Source organism: Passer montanus, unplaced genomic scaffold (genome assembly GCF_014805655.1).
Source record: "Passer montanus isolate IOZ18808 unplaced genomic scaffold, ASM1480565v1 scaffold69, whole genome shotgun sequence".
In the NCBI taxonomy this organism is placed as follows: Eukaryota; Metazoa; Chordata; class Aves; order Passeriformes; family Passeridae; genus Passer; species Passer montanus.
In genome coordinates, this window is record NW_024372036.1 from 4,454,508 (window position 1) to 4,479,250 (window position 24,743).

General features: G+C 39.8%; 1 protein-coding gene across 1 annotated transcript in view; it reads left to right on the top strand.

Annotated features, from left to right (window-relative positions):
• The window catches only part of EFHC2 (EF-hand domain containing 2), a 57,145-nt gene that overhangs the window by 17,698 nt on the left and 14,704 nt on the right, over nt 1-24,743 (top strand). The window contains exons 4-10 of the mRNA XM_039729330.1: nt 1,414-1,637; nt 4,682-4,936; nt 6,499-6,609; nt 6,934-7,072; nt 15,918-16,083; nt 17,116-17,258; nt 21,355-21,551. Coding sequence (XP_039585264.1) covers nt 1,414-1,637; nt 4,682-4,936; nt 6,499-6,609; nt 6,934-7,072; nt 15,918-16,083; nt 17,116-17,258; nt 21,355-21,551 — 1,235 coding nt within the window. The remainder of the gene's footprint in view (nt 1-1,413; nt 1,638-4,681; nt 4,937-6,498; nt 6,610-6,933; nt 7,073-15,917; nt 16,084-17,115; nt 17,259-21,354; nt 21,552-24,743) is intronic.

Sequence of the window (24,743 nt, forward strand, 5' to 3'; positions counted from 1 at the left end):
CCCATTAAAATGTGCTACATCCCACATTTTCTAACATCTTTCCTGAGGATACATCCTAAATAGAGGTATAATATGCTAAAGCAGATAGAAGTTCAAGTTTATTTTACAGTCAAAAGTCAGTAATCAGAATGTTGGATTCAGTAGATGTGAAACATCAGGATGATGAATGGGTCTTAAATAATTATTTTAATGGGAACATAAAGTAAATCTGCTTTGTTGCTTTATTCCCCTGAAAAATTAAGGATTTATTTTCATTGTAGGAATTAGAACTTAACAAACAACTCTGATAATTTAGTAAAGAATGGTATTTCATACAAATTAGTCTATAGGGAAATAAAGTGAACAATAAAGAATTTCCATGGACTAACCTAGGAACAAAGCCCTTCAAACACCAAAGCACACAGAGGTATCTTTCTCCCATCTGCTCTCTCTCTCTCTTTATCCCCTCTCTTCCCCAGACCCCTTAAGTTGGTTCTAAAATTCCTGTAAGTTATTTCTAAAATATTTACGGTATCCCTAAATCACTGAGGTTGGGAGGGATACCTTAAGATTTCCTAGTCCATGCCCCTGCTCCAAGCAGAATCAGCTGGAACCAGATGCCCAGGGCCATGTCCTTTTGGGTTTCTTTGAGAATGGAGACTTTGTAACCCTTTGGAGAGCCTGTTCCAGTGTTTGATCACTCTCACAGTAAAAAAGTGGGTTTGTGTGCTCAGCTGGAATTTCGTGTCTTTTAATTTGCTGTCATCCTGCCAGTGGGCACCATGGAGAAGAGCCTGGCTCCATCTTCTTCATTCCCTCACATCAGGTATCTGTAAACTTTGATAGGTTTTCCCCACCTCGAGTCATCTCTGTTCCAGACTGAACAGACCCAGCCCTCTCAACCTTTCCTCATTTGAAAGGTGCTCCAGTCTCTTGCTCACAAGCAGTGAGTACTTTTGAAGCATCACCCAATCCATCAGTGTATTTGAGAGTTTCCAGCTGATAGGCCAAGAGCAGTTTCTTTGTCTTTTAATGTCTTTTAATCATCAAAAGGTGATTAAATTCAATGCTCTCAGGAAAACAGTCCTTTCATTTAAAGACTATGAATAAGAAAATTGAAGTATTTGATTACTTTGTCAAAGTTAAAATATCTCTCTTTTTTCTCCTCTCTCCTCTCCTTTCTTTCTCTTTTGGATAATGTTCCTTTTAGACTGGGTTGTGAGGTTGTGGCACTCTTTGCTTCAGACCAGCAATCAGCCCAACTCACCTCTCTTGTCTCTACTTTCCATGTGCTCCTTGAGGTAGCTCAGTTCAATATCCCTTGATAATTCATACTTTTTTCCCTGCTAAAGCAGGTTTTTCTTCTCTAAACCTAGTTCTGTCAGGATGTTTAGAGCAAATATTGTTTACTAATGAATTTACTCTGTTTTTCAGGAACTATTATTCGACGGCACCAGATTCCACTTCCACCTCCTCATGAGGATCAGTTCTATACTATGTATCATTTCAATATCAACACAGAAATAACCCTTTATGGCCGAAAATATAAGATTATAGATTGTGACCTGTACACAAAAAATTTCCTGAGGAAAATAGGAATCAGACTAAATCCTCCTGCAAGCCGTCCAGACGACCCATACACCACAGAGAGGCAAAAGGTCAGGAGGGGCAGCAGTGCTCAAAACTTGATTTGAGGAAAACTTGATTTGAATGCATATTACTTATATGCATTACATATGTTATTTCTTTAATATCAAATAGAAAGTAGCTATTTCAATATAGTAAATCTCAAGAGAAAACTTGGATTAAAGAATTTTGGTATGTGCCTCATACTATAGACATAATTTTCTCTGGATGTGTTTGCATATCTTTTAAAACAGAATAAAATTAATTAGGAAAAATAATATAACCCTTTAAGTACTAAACTGAAAATAAAAGAAAGATGTACCTATTACACATTCTACTGTGATTTACATGTTCTATTAGGATTTTGCTTGAGCTAATCTAATGATAATAAACACTTTTAAAGTGTTTAAAGGAAGATAGAATTGGAATTGTGGTTCCAGCCCACCCATGGCTTCCTGCAGACTCCTTTCTTCTATTCATATGCAGCTTTCATCTCTACTCCATGTTTTTAACAGCTCTTTACATGTGTAAAGCAAATTCTTCTGCCTCTTTCATCTGTACTCCAACATGTTTTTAACAGCTCTTTACATGTGTAAAGCAAATTCTTCTGCCATACAGAACCCAGTGTTCTGCAGTTTTAAGACTTGAGAGGTTTTATTTGCCTCCCTCTTTTGTAAGTGTATGGGATCACATATACACAAACACACACCTCCAGAAGTCTCACTCACAACTCCTAGATTCTATGTGGATTTCCCTTTGCAGGATTGGTTGTTTGTTTTTTTTTAATTTTTTCCCCCTCTGGGAATAGTAATAGGAATGATGTTTTCTGTTGGGAATAATGACAAGTTTCTTTCAGTTCTGTTTTTCTTGATTAATATGAGTGCAAATGGCACTTGACCTGGCTCTCAGGACTCTTGGCCCACCACATGCAGCCTGTTGTGACAGATCCAGCCTGGTCCTCTGAAAGCAGCAAATATTCCCTGTGCCTGTGGCATCCTCAGTACTCCCAGTGAGAAAACTGCTGTGGGCCTCAGCAGCAGTAATGGAAGGTGCCTGTGACTGAGATGTGTAGGACAATCTCTGTGTCTCTGAGGCACTCTCAGGCCAACAAGTTGATTTCTCTTCATTCATGCTGCTGGGCTTGTGCAGTCCCCAGTGAAAAGCAGCATTTGTAACACATCTGGTTCTGTGTTGTGGTGACTCAGCCTGGCCGTGGGTTTCTTTTCCCTTACTCAGCCCCTGTAGGTAACAGCTGTGTATATAAACACATGCTGAGTTGTCTTGATGCTGTCAGGCTGTGTCATGTGTATGATACTGCATAACACACTTAGGTTTTAATATTTTTTTTAACAACAAGCAAAACATTCAAGAATTGGGCATATCAATCCCTAAAGAGAATGGAGAGGGAAAAAAGGTTTGAGAAATAAGATCTTCAGAAGACAAAAAATTACAAAAACTATGTCTTCTTGTTCTCAGTTGTTGAGAAATTCCAGAAAAGTTATTTAGCAGATTCTGGCTGCCTTATGCTTTCACTTTTCTGTGAAAAAATTACCACCTAATTTGTGGAAGGTAATTTTTTTTTGATTGCTCTGGGCTACTTTGAGCAAAATTAAATTGGTTTTCACTGGACTCCTAGTACATGGCCAGAAAATGAAGATATGAAGGAAGGTAAGGAATGGGATAGGATAGAAAATGAGGCCAGTGGAAAGTGCAGGAAACCATTCAGACTCATATTTCACAGAATTACAGAAGCATTTAGGTTAGAAAAGACCTCTGAGATCATCAAGTCCAACCTGTAACCAATCCCCACCTTGTCACCCAGACCAGATCACTGAGTGTCTCATCCATGTGTTCCTTGGACACCTCCAGGGATGGGGCCCCCACCCTTCCCTGGGCATCCCCTTCCAATGCTTAAGAACCCTTTCCATGAAGAAATTCCTCCTGTATTGTTTGAGATGGTATTCCGTGGATGACAATGGGATTACCTGGTTCTGTGGCTGTGTTTTCTTGCCTATTGCATCTTCAAGGGTCAATATGGAGGAAAGAGAGCACTGGGAAGGTAAATAACTTGGTTCTGCTCTCTTTATTTTAAGATTTGATGCTCTGAAAGAATGGGCCTTTTGCCTCTCAAATTTTTAAGGCCAGAAGGTGTGTTAGTGTATAAAGAGAAATTTAGACAACAATATAAACTCTCCACAGTCAACATTGTTTTCTGTTCAGACAGTTCAGCTCACATTGTCTCATCAATGTCTGTCACAATTCTTCTTTGGAAGCAATTTTGTAGATGAGAAGGATTATCTTGTCCCTTTTAATGCACTTTGGTCATGTGGATTTGGACTTATGAAAAACACTCTGTTCAGGTGTTTTTTATTTATAGAAGTGAACTAACAGTATAGAAATGCAGTCCTTGGACTGGATGATCATCCTGGGACCCAGTTTAACCCAGTGCTACTGGTTTTGCAGGAACCATGACTGCAGGAAGCACCTTGTCACATCAGCTGGAATGTATCTTTAGTTGAACATTTGCTGTTCCTTATCAGACATATGGGTGTGTTTTGAGAGGAGAATAAACACACCCAGTACCTGCCAACTGTGTAGCGTGAACCAAAAGTTAAAAATCTATGTTTTAAAGCTGAATAACAGAAAATACCAAAGGGAAAAGAATAAATTGATTCTTTACACCACATTATCTGTAAGAAATCATTTTTAAGGGAGTAAATCAGGAAGAGTGATGCTATTTGGTGTTCTAGTCATCTGATTACCACAGGCAGTTTCTTGAAAATATGAGCTATGCTGTAAATAATTTAACAATTCTCTGATCTAGAGGACCTCATTGCAAAAAAAACAAGGATTAAAACCAATCCAAAATTGTTTAATGTTTTTTTATGAGGGAAGATCAACATTGTAAATACTTCTCTGATAATGGCATACATCATATTTCATATATTAAAATGGTGTGGTGTCATTGGAAAATCCTAAAGCCATGTCCTAAGGTTAGACAGCACCATGCAGTTGTGATCCTGTTTTTAGGAGTAAATAATTAAAAATACATTTCTCTTAATTTCTCCTTTACCAGAGATATCTGGAGAGCACGAATCCTTTTCACCCTTATGAGCGCTTTGACACTTTGAAACAATTTCTGGAGTTTGATGGACAAGTTTTGGGGTTTTCTTGTGTGTGGAATGACCCAGAATCACAGCTCTCTGACCCACGGGAACTTGTTCTTCGCTATTATTTGTCTGATGACACTATTGATATAAGAGAAATTTTACCATCAAACTCAGGCCGGGATGTAGTTCCATTTTTCCTCAAAAGAGATAAGCTTCCAAAGGTGAGCAATGAAAATTTCAAATTCTTCCACTAGTTAAGAAAAGTTGAATGCCTTGATTTGGACATCCTGCATTAGAATTGTAATGATATTTAGAAATTTTTTTATAGTATTAATCATAATTGCATGATTTAGGTTTTGCACACATACTCATGTAATAAATTAATAAGTGATGGAAAAATATCTTTAGGCATGTCATGCTTAAACTAAAAGGAGCATTTAGTCACAGACATGTCTGATGATTTTCTTTTTCCTATATTAATGTATTAAGGTAACTGTATTAATAAAACTCTGCAATAATGGAAGACAAGAAAATTAATATTGAGAAACTTATGTAAAACTGAGGTAAATTCAGATTTGATCTATGACTTACATTTGCAGCCTTTGGAAAAGTCAGTTTTAGTATTCTATAACATGACCTCTTCATAGCAGATCTGGTGTGATTTCTTAAAATTGAGTTTCTGGGTTAGGGATATTAAGCAAAGCCAATTAAAATCAATAAGAACCCATCAATAAGCTTTCTTGGGCATTAATCATGAGAAAGGCTCCACTCAGAGAAATCTTCAAAGGGTTTGTATCCTCTGTAACCTATTATGATTATAAAATTACTGATTTGGATACACTTCTGTATCACTCCTGACAGATCCTGATGATAGCTTAATATCAGCCAACAGATGGAATAAAATACTGGGAGTAATTTCCTCCTTTCCTTCTAGCACTGATAATCTATTTGTGATACCAGAGATGTACATGAGATTTTATAATAAAAACCTACCAGCAAAATATTACACTTTTCTCACTTTGTGAGTCCTGTGTTCTGAGATGCTGATTTAGCAGTGGCTCTGTGATATCAGACCACTTCAACCACAGAGGTGCATGTTGTAATTTTAAGGACTGGATTTTTCCTCTGAGAAAGGAAACATTTTCCATGTTGAGAATGGCAGCAGAGGAATCAAAAGTTGAGGGGTCAGGAGAGGTGGTAAGACAAAGTAACTAATTTTGATTACCCTGCATCAGCAGTTTATTCATAATTTTAAAAAAATGTGACATAAATATATATTAAGTTTGATATTACTGGGATAAATTAGTTCTGTAATTTTAAAACCAACAATAGAAATAAAAACACATCTTTGCCAACAAAATCATGCTGACTTGAATCTCCTGTGTTTGTGTAGTGGATAGGACCAATACTGGATGGCTCTTTGCATGTTTTTATAATTATTACCAATCAAAATAATATCCTTTAGAGCAGATGTTGACAATGATGTGGTACTTTGGGTATGCTGACCTTTGCTTTCTGTTTGCTTCCAAGAGAAAAGAGACTTTACCCTTGGAGAGAGAGTAAGATTCTGAATGCTGCTTCTGACATATATACATTCTGGCTTCTGGAATATACACTTTTGGCTTTTAGGTTTGGTAGTAGAATCTTAGAATTTAATAAAAAATCTCCCAGAAAATACTTCAATAACATGCAATGTATAGCAAACCTGCTTGTTCTAAGGTAGCAGAATTCTCTTTCTTCACTGTCACCCATATTTCTGAAGAGTTGGTCTCTTTCCTTGCAGAATGCTCCTGCTGCTCTATATCATCCAGGCACCATCACCAATTACACTCTGCTCAATGTGTTGGGAAAGTCAGAAAGAAACAAAAGCTATTACATTCGGGATGTTCTGCAGGTCAGAAATTATTGAGTGCCTCCAGCTGTTGAATATCTTTATCATAGTTTTTGTAATTTCTATGGTTGTTATCCTCTGCAACAAAGAAGTTATTTATAAAATTATGTTGTCACTAGAGAGTAGCTCAAATGAGAGCTACTGAGATTTACTGTATGTAAATCCCACATTTGTAAAAGTGAAGGAGCTTAACTTGGGGTGAAATACACTTACCAATGGACTCCAAAGGTTGTTAAATCTCAAACACTAAATGACCTGGGTTTTAACAAATATAGTGTGATTCAGAGGTTTGTGGAACTGCTGTATAAATGTTCATTCTTTTATTAGACAGGAGCAGTGCGTCCGGAATTTTACAAAGACAGTGACTTGAAAATAGGGGCAGTAATTAATGTTTGGGGAAGGCAAATATTACTCTGCGATTGTGATGAATTCACTAAAGAACATTACAGGAAAAAGTATGGAATTGGTAAGTAGTGATCATTATCCTTTACTTATGAGCATTTTTATACTTCTGAATTTAGCAGAACTGTCTTCAAATTTTATTACTGACAAAACATGTTCATTAAAACCTTTAGCAATAACAATCTGTAGTAGGCTGTTAGCAGCAAAGCAGTAATTTTGCAGGTAACCCAGAAGGGCTTTCTTATACATCGCTCCCTTCAAAACTAGCACATAATGTATGTGTTCTGCTCCTAATGCCTCTATTTGAAAACTACAATGACAAAATAGTCAAATGGATAGACTGGCATTTCTTCTTCTCTCCTTTCCCCTCCCCTTCCAATAGATGTGTTTGCAGTCAGAAAATAATAAAGAGCATGTAGTAAGTGGGTAAGTAGGATGAGCTCAATTATTCCCCCTTATATTTCATTTTATATGGATGTCAGAATCCTCACATAATAAGATTTTTTGACATGACAGTTTTAGTCTATCACATCATTGGTTTTTACAATGCAGTTTTGTGTATTCTGGACCATTAGAGTGTGTATCTTGTGAAGTTTCAGTACTAAATTCTAGAAACATTTAGCAACTATGTCCATTATGGAAAAGCATTTTGGAAATGAATAACAATAGAGGCTTTCATTTATCTGTCTTTGAATGTCTCCAGTCAGACTTGCTAATAGTTCCACCATGGACATCTTCTTGCAAAAATGACTTAGTTATTTTCTGTCAGTTTATTCATTCAATAAATATAGCTGACATCTGACTATTCAGAGATGGTTGGAAGAATCTTGCTATGGCCTTTCCCTGCCACTGTGAAATAAAGCACCTGAGCAGACAATTTCTGTTACCTTGTGATCAGATAGATGTGTGTGTGTATCAGAGAATTCGGGAAATTAAATGGTGTAGCATTGCCATTCAAACTCTAGATTTATTATTTGGCAAAATATTTCTCATTAGGACTTTCTCAGTAATACCTTGGCATGTCTGCACCAAAGTAAACCTGATCTTGCCAGTGTGTGAGGAAGCCATGTTCAGTAACCATGGTAACACCCGAGCAGACTATTTCTGTTACCTTGTGATCAGGTAGATGTGTGTGTGTATCAGAGCTTGTCTGCTGCATTGGGGGATTGAAATGGTGTAGCATTGCCATTCAAACACTAGATTTATTATTTGGCAAAATATTTCTCATTAGGACTTTCTCAGTAATACCTTGGCATGTCTGCACCAAAGTAAACCTGATCTTGCCAGTGTGTGAGGAAGCCATGTTCAGTAACCATGGTATTACCTGTAATAATAGCAAATTTAACTCTAGAGATGCAAAATAGGGGGTTCTGCTCTGGGAATTTCTTCAGCCAAGACCACTGCTGCTTTTTGGCAGCAATATCCTCTGTCTGAGCAAATTATCCTGAACAGAGAATGGGGATTTCTTACTCAGGGCAGGCAATAAATGAAATGCAGCTGACCATCCTGGATCAAACAAGCAGTGCAACCAAGTGATACACAAATGCAAAGGCCCTCCCCCTCCTCTAATGCTGGCTCAGTAATTACTGCTTATGTCTCTGGATGTTAAAAGTTAGGTGGTTTGCAAGTTAGGGGAATTCAGAAGTTGCTGATGTGCAGAATTCTGGAGAACTGTAGGTGGTCTAGTCTGTTCTTTTCTGCAGTAAACGAGATTTCTTTGCCTCCTGAGGTATTTTGTCCTAACCTCATAGTTAAAAATGCTGCTTGAAAGCTACTCTGAGGCTGGTTTGTGTAAAGTGAGAGAGTAAATTTTTTCTCTTATCTCTGTTGGACTTGGGGAACAACTGCTCAATACTCTCTTTTAATAACCTTGTACATATCTGAACATTATTCCAATACAAAACCTTACTCCCCTGCCCCCATCCCAGGGCATTTGCTGCTAAGGGAAAACATTTCAGTCTTTCTTCATAGTCCATTCTTTTCTATCTCTGATAATTTTTCTCAGTGCTCTCTCCAGTTTCTCTGCCTTGTTGACACCAAACACACAAAGATGTGCTCTAGCTGAGACCTTTGGGAAACTGGGAAGTGTTTTACACATACCTTTAAGGATATATGATGGCAGAGACTCTGGCTGACATGGAAAACCATCCATCTTGATGCAACCTGTCTTGTTCACAGACAATACTTTCCTAGAGCTAAGGGATTCACACATTTGGCTGTAAAATTCTTTCCTGCTTTCCCCACAAGGATTAAAAAAATGTAGGTATGACTTTTTAACTGGAAGGAACCAGGACTAAAATCAGGAGACCAGGGTAGGTTTTGGTTAAAAGCAGGTTTTTAGAGAGAATTAGTGAGTGTTCACTCTTAGTGATTTACACATTTTGTGTGTGTCTATGGATGTACAAGGTACTCTCAGTGGACTCAGTCCCACAAAGTGCTCAGAATTCCACTCCCATCCAATTAAAACTGGAATGGACTTAATTGCAGTTCCAGTCCAGGGAGACCATTTACTTGAGCAAGAGTAAGCAAGTAGATAAATTAGTACTTACATCAAGGCACAGTACTCAGCACCTCATGGCACCAATCCAGCTGTTTTGTTATTGTGTTTTTATATTACTCCCCTTCAATTTATACTCTTCTGCCAAAGCCATTAAAGAAGACATTTATTTTTGAGTCTGCAGTTTCAGCACAAGTTGCTTGCCCACAGAATTTGCCTTTTAGGAGAATGAAAAGTAGTTTAGATTTCTCTTGAAGAACGTGATATATTTCTAATGTGGGGTTTGCCTATTTTAATATGTTTGTGAAAAGCAGAGTTTTTGCATGAATGAGTGTAACTAATGCTCTTTAGTAGGAAGCTGATGGCATTACTGTCACCTAGAATACTATGAATGCAAGAGAAAATGCATTAATGTGTGAAGTTACCTGTCCACACTTGCTAGTGCAGCCTCAGAGGAGGAGAAAAAGACTCTGTAGCCATGTAGGTGTTGTGGTCACCCTGGTGAAATGGGAAGCAGGCTGATGTGCAGCAGGGGGAAGCTGGTACTTGTCCTTCTCACTTAATACAATATCTTAGCACAGAGTATAAAGTATTCTTTCTTAAATAACAGATTACTCAAGATGGAACAAAACCAGGAAAATCTGGTTTCCTACAGCTTTTTCTTCTCTGTCCCAGCACCTCCCAAGCCTGGCCGTTGAGGCTTTTCAGAGCACCGTGCAATCCCTCTCCTGTGCCGGCTCTCCACCCCTCCCACCCCCTCATTTCTCAGGCTCCGGCCCTGACCCGCTGCCGGGGCAGGGCCGAGTGCTGCTGGCCAGGCAGCTGCTCAGGATAACGGGGATAGCAGCTGGCTCCTTGCTTTCCCCTCAGCGGGGCACTAAAGCCTGCTGCCAATTTTCACTAGGCTCGGCAGAGGTCAGTGTCTCTGGTGTTTAACCTCTCCACTACGCGTGGTGGAGACTGAGCAGCAGCTTCTGAATATACTTGTGAATATATATATTCCTCCTTTTCGCCCAGGTAACAGTAATAATCATTAACTAGTACTGTAAATGGAGAATTTCTTTGATGTCCATCTGTTTCAAGATGGACATGTTCTGTGAGCATTTTCTTTGAATCAGGATAAAGACTGTTTCAAGATGGACATGTTCTGTGAGCACTAGGTTTTCTTTATTCCTGCATGTAAAAGTTGTGGATGTAGTTTTTTTTTGCCTTCTTATTTTACTTCTTACCTGAGTTGCGAAGCAGACTGTCGCTAGAAGGTCTCAGCTGTTTGTCATACATCTTCTCTGATATAGTCATTATTCCTGCATGTAAAAGTTCTTATTTTCTTCTTATTTTACTTCTTACCCGACTTGCGAAGCAGACTGTTGCTAGAAGGTCTCAGCTGTTTGTCATACATCTTCTCTGATATATTGAGAACACTATGCTAACTGCCATCTCCCAGGTTATCACCACCTCTTTATATTGTCCAGGTCTAGTGGGATTTCTCTTTCCTGTTCCTGGCTTTAATGCTCAGAGGTGCCTGTCCTCTTCCTCTGAAGGTAGAATTTCTTTCCTGCTTATAAATCCTGATATTCAGTATAGTTATCATTCTAATCCAAAGTATGTAGCACTTGGCTCTTCCTTGAAATATGGTCTTATCTAACTCATGAGGGTTTTCCTGCAGTTCTTCAATGAGGGCAGAAGGTAATCTTACATTCTATACCAAAATCTCAGAATATATATTGAAATGGAAAGCTGACACACTCATTCAAACTGGTTTAATGCTGCCTCTCTGGCAACAAATTCTTCATGAGGAATTTAGTTTTTCTTACTAAGAAGGCTTTGCTATCTTCAGATTGTTTATATGCTAAAGATGTGGCTGGAACTGTTTTGATTCTTGCTGTTCCCAGTGCTTGTTCCAATCTCACTCAGGCTTTGAAGTTGTGAGAAATCTACAAGTATGTGGTCCATGCTTGATAAATGAGGTGAAATAACCCCCCAAGTTACTGCAGTAGCAAGGGATGAAAATATACATGGCAAAAATACCTGTGCTATTCTTTCTGGAAGTAAAATTTGTAATCCCAGACTTTCATTTTACCTTTACCCACTGTAAATTTACTCTGAAAATGTTACAGCCTGGAAGAAGTGAGAATTGATTCCTTTTCCAGACTGGACAGAGGTAATTTTCTTAAACACCAGTGATCACCTTGAGAAAAGTGCATTTTGTATGTAAGTGCCAGCTGTCTGTCTGACTCTGCCCTAATGCTGTGTGGCAGAGCAAAGATGAAATGAGTTTTGAGCTTGGGTAGCTGGCTTTTCACAAGTTCCAGAAATGAGTTTTTTGACTAGTTTTGTAACCTGTATTTTTCCATGGTAATTTCTTTCTGAATTCCCTCATTCACAGGAGAGAATATGAATATATAATCCTTTAAAATCCTGGAAAATATAGGTGACACAAGGCTGGATGTTTGTATTTTTCTATTTAGTGAACCTAGACAGGTGAGGGTTGGTCTCTTAGGTAGCAAGTGACAGGACAATATGAAACAGCCTCAGAGGAGGTTTATATTGGATATTAGGAACCATTTCCTGACTGAAAGGGTTGTCAAGCTAGAGCAGACTGTCCAGGAAAGCAGTGGAGTGGAGTCACCATCTCTGGAAGTGTTAAAAAAATTTGTAGATGTGGCACTGAGGGATATGGTTGAGTGGTAGACCTGACAGTGCTGGGTGATGTCAGAGGTCTTTTCTGAAAGTAGTAATTCTATGAATGACACAAGTTAATTTTACTTCAGGGATGAGCTGGCAACCAAAGGGCTGAACTTCCCTTTGGATTTTACTTATTCCAAGCTTCACTTGAGAGGTATTCAACACATCCCCCAGGGATAAAACATTATTCCTCTTAATTTACAATTTCCTTCTAGTTTATAAATCTAATTTTCGTCCACATGTTCTAAAGTTTACAAAAGGGGAAATGCTTCAGCCTGTCTTGATTAATGCCTTATGCATGGGTGTGAATGTGCAGACTGTGACCGTGTAAACACAGGCCTCCTGTCCTCTGCTGCCAGGATCCCGTGAAAGTGCCCGAGGAGGGAGGGGTACCTGGTACCCGCTTCTGGCAGGATCTGTGACACCTGAGCGGAGAGGCGGGGCTCGTGTCTGCCAAAATGCGCGGTTCCATGATTCCCGATTAAAAACGAGCGCTCGGGCTGAGGAGCGGCGTCCGCCGCCGCCGCCACCGGGTGGCGCTGTGGGAGCGCCGAGCCGCCGCTCCCGGCGCGGGACCCGGGAAACCAGCGGGAAACCAGCGGGAATTCACTGGGAATCCAGCCGGGAAACCAGCGGGAATTCACTGGGAATCCAGCCGGGAATCCAGCGGGGATTCAGTGGGCATCCAGCCGGGAATCTCGCCGGCGGATCCTGTGCGCTGCCTGCGGCGCTCAGCACCTGTAGGCATCGGGGTTTGCGCTCCTGCTCCGTCTATGCCGATTTGCAGGCTCCCTGTTTATGCTATCGGGAATTGCCTGTATCAAGCACACGCTGTGAAAATGTGGTGTTTTGGTCACAAACGGTGCTTAGAAAATAGGGGATGTCATACAGTTTAATGGGAGTCTCATGAGGTTTAATAAGAACAATTTCAAGGCGCTGCACCTGGGCTGGGGCAATCCCCAGTATTGGTGCAGGCTGTGGGATGGGCAGATCCAGAGCATCCAGGCAGAGAAGGATTTGGGGGTGCCCTGGCCGTGTGCCCTCTCAGACCAGAGGTCAAGGGTGTGCTGGGCTGTATCCAAAGCACTGTGGGCAGCAGGGGAGGGGAGGATTGTGCCTCTCTGCTCCACTCTTCTGAGACTCCACCTGCAGTGCTGCACCCAGCCCTGGGGTCCCAGGACATGGTCCTGTTGGGGAGTCTAGGAGAGGCACCAAGCTGATCAGAGGGAAGGAGCACCTCTCCTATGGTCAATGTCTTGGAGGATTGGGCAGCTCAGAAGGCTTTGGGATGACCTAAATGTGGCCTTCCAGTACCTCTCCTATGGGCAATGGCTTGGAGAATTGGGCAGTTCAGAAGGCTTTGGGATGACCTAAGTGTGGCCTTCCAGTACCTGAAGAGAACAGACATGAAAAATGGAGAGAGACTATACAAGGGACGGGAGTGACAGGACAAGGGAGAACGGCTTCACACTGAAATAGAGAGAGTGTGCTGAGGTCAGATATTAGGAGGAAGTTCTGGGCTGTGAGGGTGGTGAGGCACTGGAACAGATTGTCCCAAGAAATCTCAGATGCCCCATCCAGAGCAGGTCCAGAGAAAGGCAACAGAGCTGGGGAAGGATCTGGAACACAAATCCTGTGAGGAGTGACTGAGGGAGCTGGGGGTGTTCATCCTGGAGAAAAAGAGGCTCTGGGGTGACCTTATCACTCCCTACAACTCCCTGAAAGGAGGTTGGAGCCAGGTGGGGCTGGGCTCTTCTCCCAGGCAACCAGTGACAGGTTGAGAGGCCACAGTCTAAAGCTGCTCCAGGGGAGGTTTGGGTTGGACATTAGGAAGACATTCTTCACAGAAAGGGTGATTACACATGGGAATAGGCTGCCCAGGGAGGCAGTGGAATCACCACCAGGTTTTTAAGGAAAGACAGAACATGGCATTCAGTGCCATGGTCTGATTGACAAGGTGGTGTTTGGTCATAGGTTGGACTTGATGATCTCAGATGATCTAATTTAATCTATTTGATTCCTAGAGTTGTTCAAGGCCAGGCTGGGTGGAGCTCTGAGCAACCTCTAGTGGAAGTTGCCCTTATCATGGCAGTGGAGTGGAATGAGGTGATCTTTAAGGTCCCTTCCAGCCCAAAGCATTCTATGATCCTATGAGTCTGTGATTTTGGTGCATGTTTAAACACACATACTCTTTCATGGTGAAACTTACTTTGAAGATCTCCGAATGGTCTTTCTTTGGGCTTGGCTTTTTTGCTTCTGAGTCCCAGAAGGGGCACATGTAGTTTTTATGGAGAAGAATGCTGGTGTAGTTTTGCAAAACCCTTTTTGACTGATTCAGGTGAAAGTATCAGGTTTTTTAGTCAGACCATGTTCTTCTGAGAGGTAAAGGCTAAAGGAGAGCTCATTTTTTACAGGCTAAAGAAAAATTCTGACATTTGAATGCTTGTTTTATTTTTCAACTCACACTGCTGTTAGGCAAGTCAGATTTTAGGTTGTGCTTTGATCTTCTGATATAGCCATGTTGAAAACATTTTAATCACAAACCAGTTCAGTGTTCAAAGTGACAGCAGTTTTGTCACCCTCCTCTATTTGCACTGAAACCCATACTACAAGTTTAGGTTATCCATCTCCCTTCAGTTCTGGGTAGAAAAGTTAAGTTTTAAAGAAAAAAAAAACAACCTTTATTTCATGGGATGCATTTTTATACACTGTTCTTATATCTCTTATATTCCTCTGACCTGAGGCAGACCCTGTGCTGAGCAGACCTCCCGAGGTCCTGTCCAACCTGAGTTATCCTGTGTTCCTGTGGCTCTTTTCTTCCTTTGCCTCAGATCTGCCCATTTGCTTTCTCCCATAAGTTCCTTATTTTCCTCTCACCTTCCCATTTTCCATGAACCTCATTTCAGCAGCAGACTGAGCTCTGTGGAGTTTTATGTGACCACACTGGAAGCTGTCCTGCAGCAGAAGGGCAGTGCAGGGGTGCAGCAAGGGGCCAAATGGACAAGGTTTTCACCAAGAGAGAAGTAATGAGAATCAGGGAAGCAGCACTTTTGGGAGGTACCTCTGTGGGAATTGAGTGCAGGTCCCTGGCCAGATGTGCCTCTGCTGAGTCAGGACAGCTCCTGCTGTGTACCTGGGATAGTCAGGACCACTGATCACTGCAAGGCAAGACTTGAGCCTGGGCAAAATGAGAAAAAACAAAGCTTCCCAAAACTCTGGATATAGTGAGTTGTGGGCTGAAGTTATTGGCTTTAGTGTACCGAAGACTTTTAATATATGTATGCTTTAAGTAATGAATAACATTTTATTCATTTATGGGTTTTTTTCCCTCTAGCCAAAAGCACAGGGCAGGAAACTCATAGGACAGTTATTTACTTAATCATGTTGTCTCAAAGGATGAAACTGAAAAATTAATTTAGAATTTTTAATTTACTATTTTATCCCATTTTGAAACTGTATTTGTCTTTCCTTTTGTCTGTGTATCTTAATGATATTTTTCAAACATTTTGAGATTATAGATGAAATCCTGAAACCCTTGAACAAATAATTTTGCTGTTGGCTCTGTGGAGTCATTTTTTACCCTGTAACAGTAGGAAGGATCCTGTTTTGACTTTGATCTGTGGTCTGTTACAGAAGTAGGCTAATAACTATTCATATTGGAAGTTTAAATCCTTGGTAAAATGCCTTCATCACCAGTAACAAATAAGTCTTCCTCTCTTTGCTGCAGTGGATTTCACCCCAATTCAGTATAAGACTCCACCACCTCCAAAACCAGAAAAAATTATTCCTCCTTATAATGGATTTGGTTCTGAAGAAGATTCTTTGAGCTCCTGTAAAGGTGTGGTTATCCAGACTGCTCATAAGGATTACAGGCAATTCCTGCTGAAAGACAGGTATTTTGTGTGAAAATCTATTTCAGTTTTTTAAATTATGTATTTTTGTGAAGGAGATAAATGTTATGTGGGGATGTCATTTTTTTCAGCAAAATATACAGCTCATCAGACTTTCAAGGGACAGGTGCACGAGGCCTGGGTCAGTGACATGGTATTCCAATTTTCTGCAAACTCTGCAAAATTTCTCTTTGTAGAAGGCAAATATTATGACTCTTCCATCCTCTACCTCCTTCCCTCTGCTGTCTTCAGTGGGAGTTTGACAGAAAGCTTAGTCCAGGCATTAGTCAGAAATTTTGGATGATCAAGCAGACCAACACAGATTTGTTTTTGTTTGACTTTCTGATACTTACTTTTTTTTTTTTTAAATCTGCTGAATTTAATGCAGTTTACTGTAGCACTACTAAAGCTTTAACACTTTACTTTCTATTGTGAAATGGTTTGTTAGGCTGCCGTTGTTGAAGCCAAAGCAAAAAAGCAAAGTCTCCTGTTACAGATTCACCTGGAGAACCTTTGTAAAAGACGAAAGCAGTTAGAAAAGGTTTGGGCTTATATTGATAGTGTGTATACAGACACTGCAAATTATTTAAAACACAATCACTTAATAAATATCTAGCTAGTAAGGTCATCTGGTGGACCTGAATTTGTGGAAGATAATCCTTGTATGAATTGCTATTCAGAATTTGCTTTGAAAATAGACATACCTAAATGTGTTTTTCCTTTAAAAATTTTCTGGAAAGTAACTTCAGGCTTGATTTGCAACTCAACTTGAATAAAAATTAATTCCAGACCTGTGGCAGAGAAGTAATTTTCCCCTGAAAATTATTCCTTTCTCTCTGACTGACTCTATCTGGTTCTGTTAATTTAAGCTGAAAATGATTTTTGACAAAGTAGTGAATCTTGTGCCATTTTCCTTCTTGGTGCAGTAATAACACAATTAATGTATGTTACAAAACTCAGGAGAAGGCATCTCTTAGGGGTGAAAACTTTTCTCACACTGTTTTTGATTTCTTACCTGTTCCTTTGCTTGTTTAGGTATGGCATGGACAGCAAGATCCTGCGCTATGCGGCGAAACTCATCACGGACATCGCCGTGGACAAGGATCGTAAATTCATGATTTCCTTCTTCCTGAGTGATGACACCATTTCCATTTTCGAATATACAGAGAGAAACTCAGGTAACAGGTGGCAATGTCTCTGATCAGCCCCAGTTCCCCTGCTCCTTTGGTTGGACTTTGCAGTAAACATTGTGGCCAGACTCAGCAGTAGCAGAAGCAGGGATATGGATTTTTAAATGCAGTGGGAATTACATCAGCAGGCCTGCTGCATTATCTTGCATAGCTGGATGTCATAGTAATTCATGATCCTCCTCACTCAGGCTTACATTGTTCATTGCATGACAGTTCTTCACAATATCCTTTGGGAACTGCAAGTGTAATGCCTTAGAACTTTTATTACATTTTAATTTGAAAATCTGACCTTTAAATGTTTGCTTTTGTTGTGGATAACATACAGGAAAAGTATTGTAACTGATGATAAATAGGGACAGGAAATACAAGACGTCAAGAATGAAAGATTAAATCCTTTGTTTTGCAAAATTGTGTTATGAAATCTATACAGCATCCATTGTATAGAAGCAGCTCATGAAAGCCAAACAGCTGTGACACTTTCTAACATACTTTACCATTAATTATGGAGTGCTGAGCATTTAAAGAGGGAAGATTGCCCTCTGCTAGAGTCTGGATGTGTGTTTGTGTACAATACTGAACTGTATTCCAAGAGCCAAGCCGACAGTATTGAAGTGACAAATAAATGCTTTGTTACTTCTCAGTTCCTTGGCCACATTTATCCTATTGCTGGAGCATGGTGGCCAAATGTTGACATGTTTAAGTTCTTTTGGCCTCTGTTGTCTGTTTTAGGCTGTCTCCAGCTGAGGATATGAAGGGTTTTGTTATTTTCAAGCATCTTTTTATTTTCCTGAAGTGTCTTGTGGCCGGATGGAAGGACACAGCAGTGGGAAGGATGTCAGGAAGTCATTCTGTAGTTCAGAGAGATGGGGGAGCTTTGGCTAAGTATGACCCTGGTGGAGAGATTGTCTTTCTGTGAAGCCCACTAAACATCTTCAGCAACAGTTTCACAGCAGTTAACATCCTGAAGTGTCTTTTCAATCCAGAGAACCTCTGATGACATCTCTGCTTGTATCCAGCCATATTATGAGTAATAATAAATAGGACCCTCAACCCCAACTAAAATACAAGCAATTCTCTGTGAAGTGTTTTGATAACGTATAAGAGTACCTGCTTAGGACTTGGATGAGCATTCCCAGTTAATTCTGCTCCACTACAGCATCAAGATTTAGCACTTTTATGGCAGCAGTGTCTTGTTTTCAATAATTTATCCACTTCCTGGGATCCAGTGGCCTGAAACTTATGCAACTTCTTTTGTTGCAGCTAAATACACACACACACACACACACTCTTATGTATATATTTAATATGTAGTGCTGCTGTGAGGCTCAAGAGCAGCTCAGTTCTCCACCACTCAATGACATGTCTGATTGGCATTTTTTATGTCCAGAGACATAAAGGGTGCTAGAGGTACAGCTACACTGTTAAATTGAAGAAGTCCAGGGAACAGTTTGAATCTTGGACTTCAAGCATGTGTACTGCCTGTTCAGTCATTTCTACTTCTTCTTTGCACCATTTCAACTAAACAAGGCCCCAGAGAGCCTTGAACATACAGTAATAATAAGCTGTGACTCCAGATTTATCCTGCAGCACCCAGAGAAGAGTCAAACCACGCACTGCAAAGCAGATGTGGTCAGCTGGTCAAGCCATCAGCAGCATGAGAGCCAGACCAGAGGTTGCTGCCTGCCTTCCTTTTATTTTGGAATGAGAATATGTGCTGGGATTTTATCTGGGAGTCCACTGAACACTGCTGGTCAAATAAAATGTGAAACAATACATGGGCAAATTTGCCCATTAATAATAACAAATGCTTCAAGGCACATGTGAAAGGCATGTGTCTGTAAGTGGACTTTTAACTTCCCTGGGTTGTTAGAATGGATGGAGTAGCTGACTTTTAGAGTGGTAGAAAGGTGAAATAAAAGGATGTGGCTGAGAACTGGCCACTGGAGAATTTAGTGAGAACAGCATTGAAAAGGCAAGGAATGTCATGGAGGAGGTAGAGCAACAGTTGGAAAGGGGCCTGGGTCTGCTCAAGTTTGTTTGTTCCCACCTTCCTTTTCTTTCTACTTCTTTTCTCTCACTATCCCTCCCTCATTTTAGTCATGTCTGAAGGAAAAGTGAATGAGTTTCTTCAATGTTAAGAATGAGAAGGCTTTGTAGAGGTTGGGTAATAGTGGCTAAGAAAAAGGAGTAAGGTATCCAAAATTACAACCTGGCCATCCCTTTTGTGCACAGGTTCAGAGGGCTGAAATGTTACCTTTTTATTTACATGAACTGGTATGCTTCAAATCCCAGTGCTTCAAATCCCAGTGCTAAAAGGGAAGTAGTAAGTTGCTCTTAGTTTTCTTGCTTCAGAATCCTGAAGGTTTCAGAGAAGTACTTCACTCTAATATTAGTAAAACTGAAACTCTATGAAATTCACAGGGCTGGACATCTTGAAGCACTTCTTGAGATGGGGATCAAAGCCTGAGAACTTTGGCTCCCTATGAAGAAGATCACAACCCCTTTTTTACTCAGTGTAAGACCCAGCCAACAGCTGTACAAACACCTGCAAACTCTGATCTGATCTTAATGGAAGAGGGTCTTTCGTGGTGGTGTTTATTTTGTGCTTTGAGCCTGGCTTTTGTAGATTTCCATCAAAACTCCTTATCAGGTTTCAGTGTAAAATCTCTAACTTAATGACATATTTTCAGTCATTTTTCTTTATACCACTTGTAATGTATTAACCTGTAACATTTAAAAAACCATTATGGGACAGAAGTAGGTTTGCAATATAAGTGCACAATTGCGGGGAAATAAAGAAGCAAGAGTGAATTTCCAGTCTTACAGAGACCTATTAAATATTAAAAAAAGTTGCCAGGATTAGATAACCTAAAAATGTCTTATTTGTTTTTATAGCTGGGTGAAAAGGAATGTGTTAACATTAGAGTCACATTAATGATTTGAATTGTTTTTTTGATTCAAGCAAGATCTGATGATTACCATAGTGGAGGGATTTTTTTTGTCTTTTATGGTGCTAATAAAGCAATTAAGACAGACGTCTGCTCCAAACTCTGGTTTAATAAGTAGTTTGGGTTTCACACTAATTTATAATTTTGTCTATAAAAGGCATTTGATTACACTGTTCTTCAGCCTTTTTTTACTGGACTTGCATCAGTACCTGGAATTAAGGCGTCACTAAATGTTACTAAAGGAAGATTTTGGCTTTTGGCTTGGAAGCTGAAGTATCAACAGGAAGCAAACCCCAGAGTTGTTGTAGGGCACAAATCCCAATGAAACTAAACACATGACAGAAAGATTTCCAGAAAGCTTAGTACATGCAATGCAGTCCTATGGTACACCAGAAGTTAATACAGGAAGGTGAAATGTTCCCTTTAACATCTTACCCACCCTTGAGTACATTGTGCAGTTTCTAGTGACACAAATGAAATCATTATACTGTGAAAAGGAGCCATGTGACATATCCACCTCACAAAGCAAAGAGCAGATCCCAGTTAAATTGCATTGGCAGAACAATGTGTGGAAGACAGTATCATGTCACTCCTACGTCTTTAAAAAAGTTTCAAAAGCCCTTTAAAGGATGTTAGAATTAAAGTACATCAGAATTCACAACCTTTGTAGAGCTGCACTCGCTTAAGTGTTGTTTTTTATTTTCCTTTTTCTGCTTTGAACAGTTCAGGGATAATTGCCTGCATCTTACTCTTTGGATCTTAGGTTTCTCAAGGGCCAGTTCCAAGGCTGGTGACAGGGTTATGGGAACGATTTGAAGAGGCACATTTCTGTCCCATTTTAAAGAAAAGCAAAGCAGGGAAGGTGTTTGGCAGGCATTCAAATGAGACATGTCACAGAATGCACACAATGTCACTGTTGCTGTGGACACTGGCAGAGACAGTCCTTTTAGCAGTGACAGGGAGGGGAAGAGAGTGTTCTGAGACAGGAAAGTGGAGAACAAAATGTGGTATTTAAATACAAATAATCTGGTTTGGGGTGTCTTTTTGCTGATGGCTTGGAGGTTTTTTGTGTGCATGTGTTTTGTTTTTTTTCCAAGTAAAGCTATAATTAATTATTTTTAATTCTATTCCCATAGGGATAGCTGGTGGGAAGTTCCTGGAAAGAAGTCGCATTAAGAAGCCTGGGCAGGAACTCTTTAAGAGTGAGCCATCTGAATACTACAATGCTCAGGATCTGTTTGTTGGAGCCAGAGTTTGTTTCCATGGTCACAACTTCATTTTGGTGGATGCTGATGAATACACGTTCAACTACATGGAGAAGAATGCAAATGAGGTGAAGCAGGCTCTTGTTAATTTCTGTTATCTCTCAGGACTGTGGATTATCCATATATTTTTCAGAATTATTTATACTGCTTCCTCAGCCAAGTCTCTCAGCCCAGTGCTCTCTGTCTAGCAATGGATTTAGGGAATGCCAGCTGGGAGTGCAGGCAAGTCTGGCCACTCTTTACTGTCCATTCCCTTTTCCTTTTTCAGAATCCACTCAGTCTTCATTAGGGGTTGTCACAAGGGATATCCATGCCTATTCCTTCTTGGGGCTGTTCATGAGCATCTTGTCCCTGAGCTGATCTAACCCTTGCTGAACCTACAGATACTGCCAGCTTCCACAACTTTCTGTGGCATTAGGCTGAAAAGTTCACTGCCTGCTATGAAAATCAAATATCTGATAGAAGAAGTATGTTTTATCTGTTTTAAACCAGCCTCCCACTAGTTTCAAGGCCATTTCTAATGAGGTTTGGGAATGATCCCATTCACCATATGAACCACCTTTATAATTTTGTAAATCTAAGACATTCTTCCCCCTCAGCCTAATCCTGTGCAGTAACAGTCTCACCCTTCTTAGTCTGTCCTTGCAAAGTAACTGTGAGATGAGACTGGAACAGTGTTCAGTACTCAACATGTAGACACATCCAATTTAGTCTTACTGATGAGGCTATTTTATGTCCTAATATGATTTTTTTGGGTTCATACACATTTTTCTACCAAACCATTTCCTTTGTAATATTAGAAGTTCATATCCCAGTAAGGAATTCAAGCTTACAGTGTTTATTGAATTTTACTGTCTTTTCTTGTTTCCTTCAGAGGGAATAAATTGTGAGCTGGGGTGCCTCTGCTGCTTTATACTTTAGCAGAATGGTGCAATTTTTGTAAATGTGGATTAGCACCATCTGCCTTCCCTGGAACAACAAGGAAGATTTGCAAAATACTTGTGGATGTAAAATGCTAAGGCTGCTAAAAGCTTAAAGCAGTAGCATACAAAGTTGAAGCCTCAAAAATGCAATCCAGTGTGTTTCTTTCCTGCTGAATGGTTTCTCCTCCTGGTAGAATCAAAACCAAAATTTTCTCCAAAATCCAGAGATCATCTTTAGATTGATTCTTTGGAATGTTTTTTGCATTGATTTTCCTGGATCAAATGGATGAGACTTTAGTTTTCCAGACTAAATGACTGTATAGTATCAAAATAAAATCTACAAAATGGAGAGGCAACACTGAAAATATAACTTTAGTTTTCCAGACTGAATGACTGGAATAGTCATAGTATCAAAATAAAATCTACAAAATGGAGAGGCAACACTGAAAATATGTCCTTAAAGTGAATTTTGAAATGTTCTTTGCACAATTAAGGCTTTAATGCAGCTGGTAGGAAAAAAAAGGTTGATTCTCCCAGAGGTAGGTGCTTCACTAAGACGCAACACTGAAAATGTGTCCTTAAAGTGAATTTTGAAATGTTCTTTGCACAATTAAGGCTTTAATGCAGCTGGTAGAAAAAAAGGTTGATTCTCCCAGAGGTAGGTGCTTCACTCACATCCTTACACTAGAGCTCCAGAAGTTTGCCTCAGTTCCTCAGGGGATCACCTACTCAAATCACAACAACTTCAGCAGTTACTAGAGAAGATCAGAGCTGGAAGATTGTTTAGAAAAAAGGGGAAACAATATAAATATGGCTGTTTGTTAGTTGTTTCTAAAATTAGAAAACAAATAATTTTCCTTCTGAAGACAAGAAATTTCCTTCCAGCAGAATACATTAATGTGTTTTCTAAAACTGGTAAAAGAAATCTGTATGGAATGTTTCTTCATGGAAATTGCCATTTTGACCAGTTCTATAGGCATATGGTGATTTAGATGAATTTAGATGATTTAGGTAATCATAGTGCACGTAAATATTGAAATATTGAAAATGCATTTGAAACCATCCAAGAGAGTTGGCAAGCTTTAGTTTTGTGTTTCAGAATTATACTTATTGTATTGTTTTTATGTAAAAGGGAGAGAAAAATCAGAGTCTTGTAATTTTGATTGCCACCTTTACTGAAAGTAACTTCAAGGACCTAGTTTAAAACTTTTCAGCACTTCTGGTTTATTTTTCAATTTGAGTGAAAAAAAAAATTATTTAGAAAGTGTAGATTTGCTTGCAAAACAGAACAGGTCTGTTGTGCACAGTCCTACTGGTATTATCCAGGTTTGGGGAGGACTGTTTCAAACAAGGCATCACTGGAAGGGAATTCAGCATCTCTGAAATGTATCTATTGCTCTAACTTTGCTGTGTGCTGCAGCACAAACTTAGAAAGGGATTTTACTTCCACTGAATTCAGCATAATAATCTCTGAGTTAAGCAAGGCAGTCAAACCAAACTAGACTGTGGCTAGAAACATGTCAGGAGTTACATGAGAAGGGGGAAAGCTGGTGAAATTATTGCCGTGCTGTTCGGACACTCAATGCCTATGTGGGTGTTTGGAATATGCAGTTTAGGAAAAAAGATGTAAAAATAGCTGTTTTAATAATGTAAAGAATTATTAAATGCTCTTAAATATTCAGAACACTTTGTCCATCCTGAAACACTCTGCTCTCTGAACCCTTCTGCTCAGTCTTTTCTCCCTGTTCCTTACTTGAGCAGCAGAAGGCTGTGTGCTTATGCCCCAACAGTGACATCTTGGAGAGGGGCCTGGAAAAGCTGCTGCCTCTAAAACTCTGATTGCAGGCCCAGCTGCTCCAAGTACTGCCTTGCAGGGCATTGTCTGCCAGGGCTGCACCTGGGCTTTTGGCAGAGGCAGAAATTGTCTTCTCCAATTCTGAGAAAAACCCACAAGAGATGATGTATTGATTAAACTTGGATCAATTTGTACTGCTCTGGCAGTGCCATAGGGACTTTAAATACCCTTTTCTAGATCACTTTGAACAAACAAAGCTGTAGACACACTTCAGCACAGTTGGGGCTGAGGCCTGATTTTTATGTACTGGTCCTTAATACTAGTCATACCAAGTTTCAAATAATTGCTATTGGAAGAAATGGGAGAAAAGTATTTTCAGGCAGTTCATTGTGCTTTTTAAGCTAGACAGAGCATGACAGATATGAGGACATAGCAGATAATCATACTTGAAGTCACCCCCAATTTAATGACTTAATACTTCTATGTTTTATATTAAAAATGAGTATAGCAAATAAATCTTTGCTAGAGCACTAACACAATCT